The 14,908-nt window shown below is 49.0% G+C and overlaps 1 protein-coding gene across 1 annotated transcript in view; it reads right to left on the minus strand.

Moving 5' to 3' along the window:
- The window catches only part of LOC116958402 (uncharacterized), a 75,097-nt gene that overhangs the window by 25,351 nt on the left and 34,838 nt on the right, over window positions 1-14,908 (minus strand). Inside the window, exons 9-10 of the mRNA XM_076056749.1 lie at window positions 4,875-4,956; window positions 3,165-3,416 (exon numbers count right to left, since the gene is read on the minus strand). Of these exons, the coding sequence (XP_075912864.1) occupies window positions 3,165-3,416; window positions 4,875-4,956 (334 nt within the window). The remainder of the gene's footprint in view (window positions 1-3,164; window positions 3,417-4,874; window positions 4,957-14,908) is intronic.

The following is a 14,908-nucleotide window of genomic DNA, read 5'->3' on the forward strand; positions in this document are numbered from 1 at the left end:
ATAGACTCAGCACTGCTACCCTTAGACTCAACATTGCTACCCATAGACTCAACACTGCCATGGACTCAGCACTGCTACCCATAGACTCAACACTGCTACCCATAGACTCAGCACTGCCACCCATAGACTCAACACTGCCATAGACTCAGCACTGCTACCCATAGACTCAGCACTGCCATAGACTCATCACTGCTACCCATAGACTCAGCACTGCTACCCATAGACTCAGCACTGCTACCTATAGACTCAGCACTGCTACCCATAGACTCAGCACTGCTACCCATAGACTCAGCACTGCTACCCATAGACTCAGCACTGCTACCCATAGACTCAGCACTGCTACCCATAGACTCAGCACTGCTACCCATAGACTCAGCACTGCTACCCATAGGCTCAGCGCTGCTACCCATAGACTCAGCACTGCTACCCATAGACTCAGCACTGCCATAGACTCATCACTGCTACCCATAGACTCAGCACTGCTACCCAAAGACTCATCACTGCTACCCATAGACTCATCACTGCTACCCATAGACTCAGCACTGCTACCCATAGACTCAACACTGCCATAGACTCAGCACTGCTACCCATAGACTCAGCACTGCTACCCATAGACTCAGCACTGCTACCCATAGACTCAGCACTGCTACCCATAGACTCAGCACTGCCATAGACTCATCACTGCTACCCATAGACTCAACACTGCCATAGACTCAGCACTGCCATAGACTCAGCACTGCTACCCATAGACTCATCACTGCTACCCATAGACTCATGACTGCTACCCATAGACTCAGCACTGCTACCCAAAGACTCATCACTGCTACCCATAGACTCATCACTGCTACCCATAGACTCAACACTGCTACCCATAGACTCAGCACTGCTACCCATAGACTCAACACTGCAATAGACTCAGCACTGCTACCCATAGACTCAGCACTGCTACCCATAGACTCAGCACTGCTACCCATAGACTCAGCACTGCCATAGACTCATCACTGCTACCCATAGACTCAACACTGTCATAGACTCAACACTGCCATAGACTCAGCACTGCTACCCATAGACTCAGCACTGCCATAGACTCAGCACTGCTACCCATAGACTCAGCACTGCTACCCATAGACTCAGCACTGCCATAGACTCAGCACTGCTACCCATAGACTCAGCACTGCTACCCATAGACTCAGCACTGCTACCCATAGACTCAGCACTGCTACCCATAGACTCAGCACTGCTACCCATAGACTCAGCACTGCTACCCATAGACTCAGCACTGCTACCCTTAGACTCAACATTGCTACCCATAGACTCAACACTGCCATGGACTCAGCACTGCTACCCATAGACTCAACACTGCTACCCATAGACTCAGCACTGCCACCCATAGACTCAACACTGCCATAGACTCAGCACTGCTACCCATAGACTCAGCACTGCCATAGACTCATCACTGCTACCCATAGACTCAGCACTGCTACCCATAGACTCAGCACTGCTACCTATAGACTCAGCACTGCTACCCATAGACTCAGCACTGCTACCCATAGACTCAGCACTGCTACCCATAGACTCAGCACTGCTACCCATAGACTCAGCACTGCTACCCATAGACTCAGCACTGCTACCCATAGACTCAACACTGCTACCCATAGCCTCAGCACTGCTACCCATAGGCTCAGCGCTGCTACCCATAGACTCAGCACTGCCATAGACTCATCACTGCTACCCATAGACTCAGCACTGCTACCCAAAGACTCATCACTGCTACCCATAGACTCATCACTGCTACCCATAGACTCAGCACTGCTACCCATAGACTCAACACTGCCATAGACTCAGCACTGCTACCCATAGACTCAGCACTGCTACCCATAGACTCAGCACTGCTACCCATAGACTCAGCACTGCTACCCATAGACTCAGCACTGCCATAGACTCAGCACTGCTACCCATAGACTCAGCACTGATACCCATAGACTCAGCACTGCTACCCATAGACTCAACACTGCTACCCATAGCCTCAGCACTGCTACCCATAGGCTCAGCGCTGCTACCCATAGACTCAGCACTGCTACCCATAGACTCAGCACTGCCATAGACTCATCACTGCTACCCATAGACTCAGCACTGCTACCCAAAGACTCATCACTGCTACCCATAGACTCATCACTGCTACCCATAGACTCATCACTGCTACCCAAAGACTCATCACTGCTACCCATAGACTCATCACTGCTACCCATAGACTCAGCACTGCTACCCATAGACTCAGCACTGCCATAGACTCAGCACTGCTACCCATAGACTCAGCATTGCTACCCATAGATTCAGCACTGCTACCCATAGACTCAGCACTGATACCCATAGACTCAGCACTGCTACCCATAGACTCAGCACTGCTACCCATAGACTCAGCACTGCCACAGACTCAGCACTGCTACCCATAGACTCAACACTGCTACCCATAGACTCAGCACTGCTACCCATAGACTCAGCACTGCCACAGACTCAGCACTGCTACCCATAGACTCAACACTGCTACCCATAGACTCAGCTCTGCTACCCATAGACTCAGCACTGCCACAGACTCAGCACTGCTACCTATAGACTCAACACTGCCATAGACTCAGCACTGCTACCCATAGACTCAGCACTGCCACCCATAGACTCAGCACTGCCATAGACTCAGCACTGCTACCCATAGACTCATCATTGCCCTAGACTCAACACTGCTACCCATAGACTCATCATTGCCCTAGACTCAGCACTGCTACCCATAGACTCATCATTGCCCTAGACTCAGCACTGCTACCCATAGACTCATCATTGCCCTAGACTCAACACTGCTACCCATAGACTCATCATTGCCCTAGACTCAGCACTGCTACCCATAGACTCAGCACTGCTACCCATAGACTCATCACTGCTACCCATAGACTCAACACTGCTACCCATAGACTCAGCACTGCTACCCATAGACCCAGCACTGCTACCCATAGACTCAACACTGCTACCCATAGACTCAGCACTGCTACCCATAGACCCAGCACTGCTACCCATAGACTCAGCACTGCTACCCATAGACTCAGCACTGCTACCCATAGACTCAGCACTGCTACCCATAGACTCACCACCGCCACACAAAGACCTCAACACACCTCGCTAAGACCGCCAGTGTCTCTCGACTCCGTGTCTCCCTCCTCCTCCTCCACCTGCTCCACCTCCTCCTCCACCTCCTCCTCCTCCTCCTCCACCTCCAGCAGCTCCGGGGGGTCCAGCAGGAGGAACTTCTTCATGCGGCGGAAGGAGACGTCGTCCAGGTAGTGGAGGGCGCGCTTGGCCCGTGCCACCAGCAGCCGCAGCACCGCTCCGGGATCCGGGCCCACAGCATCTCTCCTCACAAAGTCGTGCTGGGGTGGGTGGGTGGGGAGGTGTGGGTGGGGGGGTAGGGGGGGTGGGGGGGGGGGGTGGGGGGTGAGTGGGGGGGTGAGTGGGTGGGTGAGTGGGGGGGTGAGTGGATGAGTGGGGGGTGAGTGGGGGGATGAGTGGAGGGGTGAGTGGGAGGGTGAGTGGGGGATTGAGTGAGTGGGTGGTTGGGTGAGTGGATGAGTGGGTGAGTTGGTGGGTGAGTGGGAGGGTGAGTGGGTGGTTGGGTGAGTGGATAGTTGGGTGGGCGGATGAGTGGGTGAATGGGTGGGTGAGTGGGGGGGTGAGTGGGAGGGTGAGTGGATGGTTGGGTGAGTGGATGAGTGGGTGAATGGGTGGGTGAGTGGGGGGGTGAGTGGGGGGGTGAGTGGGGGGGTGAGTGGGGGCGTGAGTGGAGGGGTGAGTGGGGGGGTGGGTTGGTGAGTGAGTGGGTGGGTAAGTGGGGGGGGGGGGGGGTGGGTGAGTGGTGGGTGAGTGAGTGGGTGGGTCGGAGGGTGAGTGGGTGATGGGGTGGGTGAGTGGGTGATGGGGTGATTGAGTGGGTGGGTGAATGAGTGGCTGGTTGGGTGGGTGAGTGGGCGGGGGGGGGGGTGAGTGGTGGGTGAGTGAGTGGGTGGGTGGGTGGGAGGGTGAATGGGTGATGGGGTGGTTGAGTGGGTGGGTGAATGAGTGGGTGGGTGGGTGAGTGGGTGGGTAGGTGAGTGGCTGGGTAGGTGAGTGTATGAGTCTGAGTGAGTCTGTGTGAGTCTCTGGGTCTCTGTGTGAGTCTCCGAGTGAGTCTCCGAGTGAGTCTGTGTGAGACTCTGAGTGAGTCTCTGAGTGCGTCTCTGAGTGAGTCTCTGTGTGAGTCTCCGAGTGAATCTCTGACTGAATCTCCGAGTCTCTGAGTGAGTCTCTGAGTGAGTCTCTGTGTGTGTCTCTGAGTGAGTCTCTGAGTGAGTCTCTGAGTGAGTCTCTGTGCGAGTCTGAGTGAGTGTCTTAGTGAGTCTCTATATGAGACTGTGAGTGAGTCTCTGTGCGAGTCTCTGAGTGAGTCTATGTGTAAGTCTATGTGCGAGTCTCTGTGCGAGTCTCTGAGTGAGTCTATGTGTGAGTCTCTGAGTCTCTGTGTGAGTCTCTGAGTGAGTGTGTGAGTCTATGTGTGAGTCTCTGAGTGAGTCTCTGAGTGAGTCTCTGAGTGAGTCTCTGTGCGAGTCTCTGTGTGAGTCTCTGAGTGAGTGTGTGAGTCTATGTGTGAGTCTCTGAGTGAGTCTCTGAGTGAGTCTCTGAGTGAGTCTCTGTGCGAGTCTCTGTGTGAGTCTCTGAGTCTCTGAGTAAGTCTCTAAACGAGTCTCTGAGTGAGTCTCTGTGTGCGTCTCTGAGTGAGTCTCTGAGTGAGTCTCTGTGTGCGTCTCTGAGTGAGTCTCTGAGTGAGTCTCTGTGCGAGTCTCTGAGTCCCTCACCTGTAGCAGCTGAGTGGAGGTGGACCTTTTGCTGGGGTTCTTCTCCAGGCACAACTCCACAAAGTGCGCAAACTCACCGCTCCTGAAAACACACACACACCTGTCTGAGAGCCTCTGTCTGCATGTGAGTGAGCTGCTAAGATTCTCGGCGCCTTTTTAAGCTGCCGGGTGAGAGAAGTGAGGCGCCTTGACAAAGGGGTTTACATATCAAACAGGAGAATTTCGCATTGAAATAGCTGAGGGATTAGCTTGTGACTGGTCACAGAAATAGCTGCGTTAAAGTCAAAGTTCACACATCCACAGAGGCACCTAGTAAAAATCAAACAGGAGAATTTAGCATTGAAATAGCTGAGGGATTAGTTTGTGACTGGTCACAAAAATGGCTATGTTAAAGTCAAAGTTTACACATCCACAGAGGCACCTAGTACAAATCACACAGGAGAATTTAGCATTGAAATAACTGAGGGATTAGCTTGACTGGTCATAGAAATAGCTATGTTAAAGTCAAAGTTTACACATCCACAGAGGCACCTAGTACAAATCAAACAAAAGAATTTAGCATTGAAATAGCTGAGGGATTAGCTTGTGACTGGTCACAGAAATGGCTATGTTAAAGTCAAAGCCTACACATCCACAGAGGCACCTAGTACAAATCAAACAGGAGAATTTATCATTGAAATAACTGAGGGATTAGCTTGTGACTGGTCACAGAAATAGCTGCGTTAAAGTCAAAGCCTACACATCCACAGAGGCACCTAGTACAAATCAAACAGGAGAATTTAGCATTGAAATAGCTGAGGGATTAGCTTGTGACTGGTCACAGAAATAGTTATGTTAAAGTCAAAGCCTACACATCCACAGAGGCACCTAGTACAAATTAAACAGGATAATTTAGCATTGAAATAGCTGAGTGATTAGCTTGTGACTGGTCAGAGAAATAGCTGCGTTAAAGTCAAAGCCTACACATCCACAGAGGCACCTTAGTACCAATCAAACAGGAGAATTTAGCATTGAAATAGCTGAGGGATTAGCTTGTGACTGGTCACAGAAATAGCTGCGTTAAAGTCAAAGCCTACACATCCACAGAGGCACCTAGTACAAATCAAACAGGAGAATTTAGCATTGAAATAGCTGAGGGATTAGCTTGTGACTGGTCACAGAAATAGTTATGTTAAAGTCAAAGCCTACACATCCACAGAGGCACCTAGTACAAATTAAACAGGAGAATTTAGCATTGAAATAGCTGAGTGATTAGCTTGAGACTGGTCAGAGAAATAGCTGCGTTAAAGTCAAAGCCTACACATCCACAGAGGCACCTAGAAACAAATCAAACAGGAGAATTTAGCATTGAAATAGCTGAGGGATTAGCTTGCGACTGGTCACAGAACTAGCTGCGTTAAAGTCAAAGCCTACACATCCACAGAGGCACCTAGTATAAATCAAACAGGAGAATTTAGCATTGAAATAACTGAGTGATTAGCTTGTGACTGGTCACAGAAATAGCTATGTTAAAGTCAAAGTTTACACATCCACAGAGGCACCTAATACAAATCAAACAGGAGAATTTAGCATTGAAATAGCCGAGGGATTAGCTTGCGACTGGTCACAGAACTAGCTGCGTTAAAGTCAAAGCCTACACATCCACAGAGGCACCTAATACAAATCAAACAGGAGAATTTAGCATTGAAATAGCTGAGTGATTAGCTTGTGACTGGTCACAGAACTAGCTGCGTTAAAGTCAAAGCCTACACATCCACAGAGGCACCTAGTATAAATCAAACAGGATAATTTAGCATTGAAAAAGCTGAGGGATTATCTTGTGACTGGTCACAGAACTAGCTGCGTTAAAGTCAAAGCCTACACATCCACAGAGGCACCTGGTACACATCAAACAGGAGAATTTAGCATTGAAATAACTGAGGGATTAGCTTGTGACTGGTCACAGAAATGGCTGCGTTAAAGTCAAAGTTTACACATCCACAGAGGCACCTTAGTACCAATCAAACAGGAGAATTTATCATTGAAATAACTGAGGGATTAGCTTGTGACTGGTCACAGAAATAGCTGCGTTAAAGTCAAAGCCTACACATCCACAGAGGCACCTAGTACAAATCAAACAGGAGAATTTAGCATTGAAATAGCTGAGGGATTAGCTTGTGACTGGTCACAGAAATAGTTATGTTAAAGTCAAAGCCTACACATCCACAGAGGCACCTAGTACAAATTAAACAGGATAATTTAGCATTGAAATAGCTGAGTGATTAGCTTGTGACTGGTCAGAGAAATAGCTGCGTTAAAGTCAAAGCCTACACATCCACAGAGGCACCTTAGTACCAATCAAACAGGAGAATTTAGCATTGAAATAGCTGAGGGATTAGCTTGTGACTGGTCACAGAAATAGCTGCGTTAAAGTCAAAGCCTACACATCCACAGAGGCACCTAGTACAAATCAAACAGGAGAATTTAGCATTGAAATAGCTGAGGGATTAGCTTGTGACTGGTCACAGAAATAGTTATGTTAAAGTCAAAGCCTACACATCCACAGAGGCACCTAGTACAAATTAAACAGGAGAATTTAGCATTGAAATAGCTGAGTGATTAGCTTGAGACTGGTCAGAGAAATAGCTGCGTTAAAGTCAAAGCCTACACATCCACAGAGGCACCTAGAAACAAATCAAACAGGAGAATTTAGCATTGAAATAGCTGAGGGATTAGCTTGCGACTGGTCACAGAACTAGCTGCGTTAAAGTCAAAGCCTACACATCCACAGAGGCACCTAGTATAAATCAAACAGGAGAATTTAGCATTGAAATAACTGAGTGATTAGCTTGTGACTGGTCACAGAAATAGCTATGTTAAAGTCAAAGTTTACACATCCACAGAGGCACCTAATACAAATCAAACAGGAGAATTTAGCATTGAAATAGCCGAGGGATTAGCTTGCGACTGGTCACAGAACTAGCTGCGTTAAAGTCAAAGCCTACACATCCACAGAGGCACCTAATACAAATCAAACAGGAGAATTTAGCATTGAAATAGCTGAGTGATTAGCTTGTGACTGGTCACAGAACTAGCTGCGTTAAAGTCAAAGCCTACACATCCACAGAGGCACCTAGTATAAATCAAACAGGATAATTTAGCATTGAAAAAGCTGAGGGATTATCTTGTGACTGGTCACAGAACTAGCTGCGTTAAAGTCAAAGCCTACACATCCACAGAGGCACCTGGTACACATCAAACAGGAGAATTTAGCATTGAAATAACTGAGGGATTAGCTTGTGACTGGTCACAGAAATGGCTGCGTTAAAGTCAAAGCCTACACATCCACAGAGGCACCTTAGTACAAATCAAACAGGAGAATTTAGCATTGAAATAGCTGAGGGATTAGCTTGTGACTGGTCACAGAAATAGTTATGTTAAAGTCAAAGCCTACACATCCACAGAGGCACCTAGTACAAATTAAACAGGATAATTTAGCATTGAAATAGCTGAGTGATTAGCTTGTGACTGGTCAGAGAAATAGCTGCGTTAAAGTCAAAGCCTACACATCCACAGAGGCACCTTAGTACCAATCAAACAGGAGAATTTAGCATTGAAATAGCTGAGGGATTAGCTTGTGACTGGTCACAGAAATAGCTGCGTTAAAGTCAAAGCCTACACATCCACAGAGGCACCTAGTACAAATCAAACAGGAGAATTTAGCATTGAAATAGCTGAGGGATTAGCTTGTGACTGGTCACAGAAATAGTTATGTTAAAGTCAAAGCCTACACATCCACAGAGGCACCTAGTACAAATTAAACAGGAGAATTTAGCATTGAAATAGCTGAGTGATTAGCTTGAGACTGGTCAGAGAAATAGCTGCGTTAAAGTCAAAGCCTACACATCCACAGAGGCACCTAGAAACAAATCAAACAGGAGAATTTAGCATTGAAATAGCTGAGGGATTAGCTTGCGACTGGTCACAGAACTAGCTGCGTTAAAGTCAAAGCCTACACATCCACAGAGGCACCTAGTATAAATCAAACAGGAGAATTTAGCATTGAAATAACTGAGTGATTAGCTTGTGACTGGTCACAGAAATAGCTATGTTAAAGTCAAAGTTTACACATCCACAGAGGCACCTAATACAAATCAAACAGGAGAATTTAGCATTGAAATAGCCGAGGGATTAGCTTGCGACTGGTCACAGAACTAGCTGCGTTAAAGTCAAAGCCTACACATCCACAGAGGCACCTAATACAAATCAAACAGGAGAATTTAGCATTGAAATAGCTGAGTGATTAGCTTGTGACTGGTCACAGAACTAGCTGCGTTAAAGTCAAAGCCTACACATCCACAGAGGCACCTAGTATAAATCAAACAGGATAATTTAGCATTGAAAAAGCTGAGGGATTATCTTGTGACTGGTCACAGAACTAGCTGCGTTAAAGTCAAAGCCTACACATCCACAGAGGCACCTGGTACACATCAAACAGGAGAATTTAGCATTGAAATAACTGAGGGATTAGCTTGTGACTGGTCACAGAAATGGCTGCGTTAAAGTCAAAGCCTACACATCCACAGAGGCACCTTAGTACCAATCAAACAGGAGAATTTAGCATTGAAATAGCTGAGTGATTAGCTTGCGACTGGGTCACAGAACTAGCTGCGTTAAAGTCAAAGCCTACACAATCCACAGAGGCACCTGGTACGTGGACGACAAAGGGGCTGCGCTACCCAACCATCGTGCAGTAAACCGATGTGACTTTACCGAATAGAACCCAAGGGCACGGATCCTTGCAGTCACGAAAGCTTCAAATCTACTTGAGGCTCGTCACCGTGACGAGTCAGGGCAAAGAGGGGTCAAGCCGAGGGTAGGCTCTCCCGACAAGCGAGAGAGCCGAGGATGGTACGAGGCGAGTGGTCGGGGTCCGGGGTAAGCGACCGAGATAGGGAAGCGGCCCACCTCTGGCGCGGCGAGCTTAAGAGCGGTGAACGTAACGGTGTCCATGACCGGCAACAGCCCGCACGGTGCAGGGCCTTTCAAAAGAAGCGCGCCCGATTCGAAATCGCTACCGACAGCGGAAACCTGGGATTGCGAGCAAGCTTGGCCTGCGAGTGGTTTGCCTGCAAGACCAGCAACGTTTCGACTTAAAGCTTTCGTGACTGCAAGGATTCATAAAGGAATAAATAAATTAATGAAATGACACGAGAAAATTCTCACGACGTTTCGGGCCACAACACAAGCGGCCTTCATCAGGGTGAAGGGACGAGACTGTCCAGCGCTGTCCTACCGGACGGTCTCGTCCCTTCGCCTGATGAAGGCCGCTTGTGTTGTGGCCCGAAACGTCGTGAGAATTTAATCGTGTTATTTTATTTTTTATTAATTTATTATTTTATTCTCATTCTACGTGGTGACTTTACCGAAAGAACCAAAGAAGACCAGCAACGTTGTTTAAATATAAATGTTAATTCGATGAGCGAGCGAGGGGGTCTTGCTAATACGAGGAGCAGCAGCGGCAGCACGTGGTAGACGCTTTGTACTGCCCGAGCGTCACGTGATCACAACTGATATATGACGAGGGATTTGACGTACGAGTGATTTGATGTACGAGTGATTTGACGTACGAGTGCTTTGACGTACGAGCGCTTTGACGTACGCGCGCTTTGACGTACGAGCGCTTTGACGTAGGAGCGCTTTGACGTACGAGTGCTTTGACGTACAAGTGCTTTGACATACGAGTGCTTTGATATACGAGTGCTTTGACGTACGAGCGCTTTGATGTAAGAGTGTTTTGACGTACGAGCGCTTTGACGTACGAGTGCTTTGACGTACGAGTGCTTTGACGTACGAGTGCTTTGACGTACGGCGCTTTGACGTACGAGTGTTTTGACATACGAACGCTTTGATATACGAGTGCTTTGACGTACGAGTGTTTTGACGTACGAGTGCTTTGACCTACGAGTGCTTTGACGTACGAGCGCTTTGACGTACGAGCGCTTTGACGTACGAGTGTTTTGACATACGAACGCTTTGATATACGAGTGCTTTGACGTACGAGTGCTTTGACGTACGAGTGCTTTGACGTACGAGTGCTTTGACGTACGGCGCTTTGACGTACGAGTGCTTTGACGTACGAGTGTTTTGACATACGAACGCTTTGATATACGAGTGCTTTGACGTACGAGTGTTTTGACGTACGAGCGCTTTGACGTACGAGTGCTTTGACGTACAAGTGCTTTGACATACGAGTGCTTTGACGTACGAGTGCTTTGACGTACGAGTGATTTGACGTACGAGTGCTTTGACGTACGAGTGATTTGACGTACGAGTGCTTTGACGTACGAGTGATTTGACGTACGAGCGCTTTGATGTAAGAGTGCTTTGACGTACGAGTGATTTGACGTACGAGTGCTTTGACGTACGAGTGCTTTGACGTACGAGTGATTTGACGTACGAGTGCTTTGACGTACGAGTGATTTGACGTACGAGCGCTTTGATGTAAGAGTGCTTTGACGTACGAGTGATTTGACGTACGAGTGCTTTGATGTAACAGCGCTTTGACGTACGAGTGCTTTGACGTGCGAGCGCTTTGACGTACGAGTGCTTTGACGTACGAGCGCTTTGATGTAAGAGTGCTTTGACGTAGGAGCGCTTTGACGTACGAGTGCTTTGACGTAGGAGCGCTTTGACGTACGAGCGCTTTGACGTACGAGTGCTTTGACGTACGGGTGCTTTGACGTACGAGCGCTTTGACGTACGAGCGCTTTGACGTACGGGTGCTTTGACGTACGAGTGCTTTGATGTACGGGCGCTTTGATGTAACAGTGCTTTGACGTACGAGTGCTTTGACGTACGAGCGCTTTGACGTACGAGCGCTTTGACTTACGAGCGCTTTGATGTACGAGTGCTTTGACGTAAGAGCGCTTTGACGTACGAGCGCTTTGATGTAACAGTGCTTTGACGTACGAGTGCTTTGACGTACGAGCGCTTTGACGTACGAGCGCTTTGACTTACGAGCGCTTTGATGTACGAGTGCTTTGACGTACGAGTGCTTTGACGTACGAGCGCTTTGACGTAGGAGCGCTTTGACGTACGGGCGTTTTGACGTACGAGTGCTTTGACGTAGGAGCGCTTTGATGTACGAGTGCTTTGACGTACGAGTGCTTTGACGTACGAGCGCTTTGACTTACGAGCGCTTTGATGTACAAGTGCTTTGACATACGAGTGCTTTGATATACGAGTGCTTTGACGTACGAGTGTTTTGACGTACGAGTGTTTTGATGTAACAGTGCTTTGACGTACGAGTGCTTTGACGTACGAGCGCTTTGACGTACGAGCGCTTTGGATTACAAACACGTTTCCGGCACGAATCATCGCTTACAATCCGAGGTTTTACTGCATCTCTGCAACCACGAACCGCCCACGAACGAAACTCTTACCACTTGAAAGCGCGTGGCATATAGAGGGGGCGGGGCATATAGAGAGAGGGCGGGGCATAGAGAGAGAGGGCGGGGCATAGAGAGAGAGAGGGCGGGGCATATGGAGAGAGGGCGGGGCATAGAGAGAGGGCGGGGCATAGAGAGAGAGGGCGGGGCATAGAGAGAGAGGGCGGGCCACAGAGTCTCAAATCATCACCGCGAGACGCCTCTCCCGGCGCACAAACAGCCCCCAGCCTCACGTCACTCGCAAGACAACACCGCAAGACAACACCGCCTCGACGTTGGGAGAGGTCGCACGGGACCCCCCCAAGGCTTGGCGCTTAACACTCTTACCCCCCCCCCCCACAAGATCATCGCCACACCCTGCGACTTTTTTTCCAGAATCACGGCAGCCGGTGACTTCAGCCGAAGCGGGGGAGACACGTCGCTTCGAGAGGCGCCTGGGACGAGCTCAATCATCGCCTCGACGGTTTGCCCGTTACAGCGGCAGGCGGAGGGCGGGCGCGCAGAGCCGGGGATGGGCCGCAGAGCTTAGCGGTAGGACGGGGCCCAATCCGCAGCTAAGCCCCTCGGCGCCAGCCTTTAGGACACAACCGGAACCCCATCGCCCCGCTGCCGTTAGCGAGTGCCGGGGGGGCGCCGTGGTGGGACTCTGGGGCTCCCGGGGCACCCGACGCGCTCGCGCGAGGCCGAGGGGCCGGGGAAGCCGGAGGTCTGGACCCCCCGCAAACCTTGGCCGGGTCGGGGTCGGGTCAGGGGCCAGCCTCCCCGTGGGTAGTTTATACCGGTAGCAGCGAAGTTGTAAACTGAGTGTACCAGCCTGCAATAGATTAATGTGTCCGTCCGTCCGTCCGTCCGTCCTTCAATACTTTAACGAAGTGAAACCTCGTGCTGTCGGGGTGTAAAATCAGCAATAGACAGCGCAGAGGCTTGTCCTACCAGCCCACCCTGCAGGGACCTGTTAGCCGGAGGACCCCCAGAGCGTTGCCAGTGTCACGGCACGCTAAGGAGTAGGCTGCGTCACCTAGGCTGCAACAGTGCATCAGGACTGTCGGGAGCGCTGCATTGCAGTAAAGGGGTCGCCCCATGCGAAGTGTCTCGGGAACCCATCACACGTTTATTATCAAGTGTGTCGGTAAAACTCGATAAACTCGTTAAAGCGTTTGTAACCATTCGGTGTAATTGCGTCGAGGAGTAGTGGAGGACGTCACGTCACTCAGGGTGGGGGGGGTGAAAAAAAGGGATGACGTCACAAGTTACGGGGGATATATAAGGGGGAAGCCGTGACGTAGAAGGGGGGTCGTCGCGAAGGGCCAGGGACGGAGAGAGTTCAGCAGTCGGGGTCGAGGGTAGGGGGAATCAGTGCCGGGCGACAGTGACTACTTCACCCGGCCGACCGAGTGAGGATGATCCCTCGGTCGGTGCTTGGGGATGGGAGATCACGTCTAGCCTGGGTGGAGCTGGGGACCTCCCAGTTACCCTTTCCCCCGGGGCCGATATTAGGGTTGTCACCTGTTAGGGGTAAGCCTTTAATAAGTTACCGGCAGTAGCCCTTGATAAACCTGGGCATCAGCCCCTACCAAAAGAACCGTTTCATTGTCGTCAGTTGCACCACAACAATTGTAACGTGTTGCCATCGTGCAATATACCGCTTTGAAATTGGTTGAATCTCTTTGAGACACCCTGAATTGACCTCGTCTGTCGCGTGGTTCTACTGTGTATACATGACAGTGTGTGTATGTATGAGTGTGTGTATATATGAGTGTGTGTATTTATGAGTGTGTATATATGAGTGTGTATATGAGTGTGTGTATATATGAGTGTGTGTATGTATGAGTGTGTGTATATGAGTGTATATATATATATGAGTGTGTGTATGTATGAGTGTGTGTATATATGAGTGTGTGTATTTAAGAGTGTGTGTATATATGAGTGTGTGTGTATATATGAGTGTGTATATGAGTGTGTGTGTGTGTATGAGTGTGTGTGTATATGGGTGTGTGTATGAGTGTGTGTATATATGAGTGTGTGTGTATATGAGTGGTGTATATGAGTGTGTGTATATGAGTGGTGTGTATATGAGTGTGTATATATATGAGTGTGTATATATATGAGTGTGTGTATATATGAGTGTGTGTATATATGAGTGTGTGTATATATGAGTGTGTGTATGTATGAGTGTGTGTATGTATGAGTGTGTGTATATGAGTGTGTGTATATATGAGTGTGTGTGTATATGAGTGTGTGTATGTATGAGTGTGTATATATGAGTGTGTGTATTTAAGAGTGTGTGTGTATATGAGTGTGTGTGTATATGAGTGTGTGTGTATATGAGTGTGTGTGTATATGAGTGTGTGTATATATGAGTGTGTGTATATGAGTGTGTGTATATGAGTGTGTGTATATGAGTGTGTGTATATATATGTGGGGAGCGATAGTGTAGCGGTTAGCGCTACGCTGCGCTATGAACCTGGCGACCCGGGTTCGATTCCCGCTCACGGCCAACACCAGTGACGATTATCTGAACCGGTCCTGGGCCTCCCCTAGGTCGACTCAGCCTCAAATAAGTACCTGGTGCGGTGTGTAAACATTGCCACTAGGGAGACAAAG

This window comes from Petromyzon marinus, chromosome 77, assembly GCF_048934315.1.
Source record: "Petromyzon marinus isolate PM22_M1 ecotype Great Lakes invasive population chromosome 77, UKy_Petmar_22M1.pri1.0, whole genome shotgun sequence".
Taxonomy (NCBI): domain Eukaryota; kingdom Metazoa; phylum Chordata; class Hyperoartia; order Petromyzontiformes; family Petromyzontidae; genus Petromyzon; species Petromyzon marinus.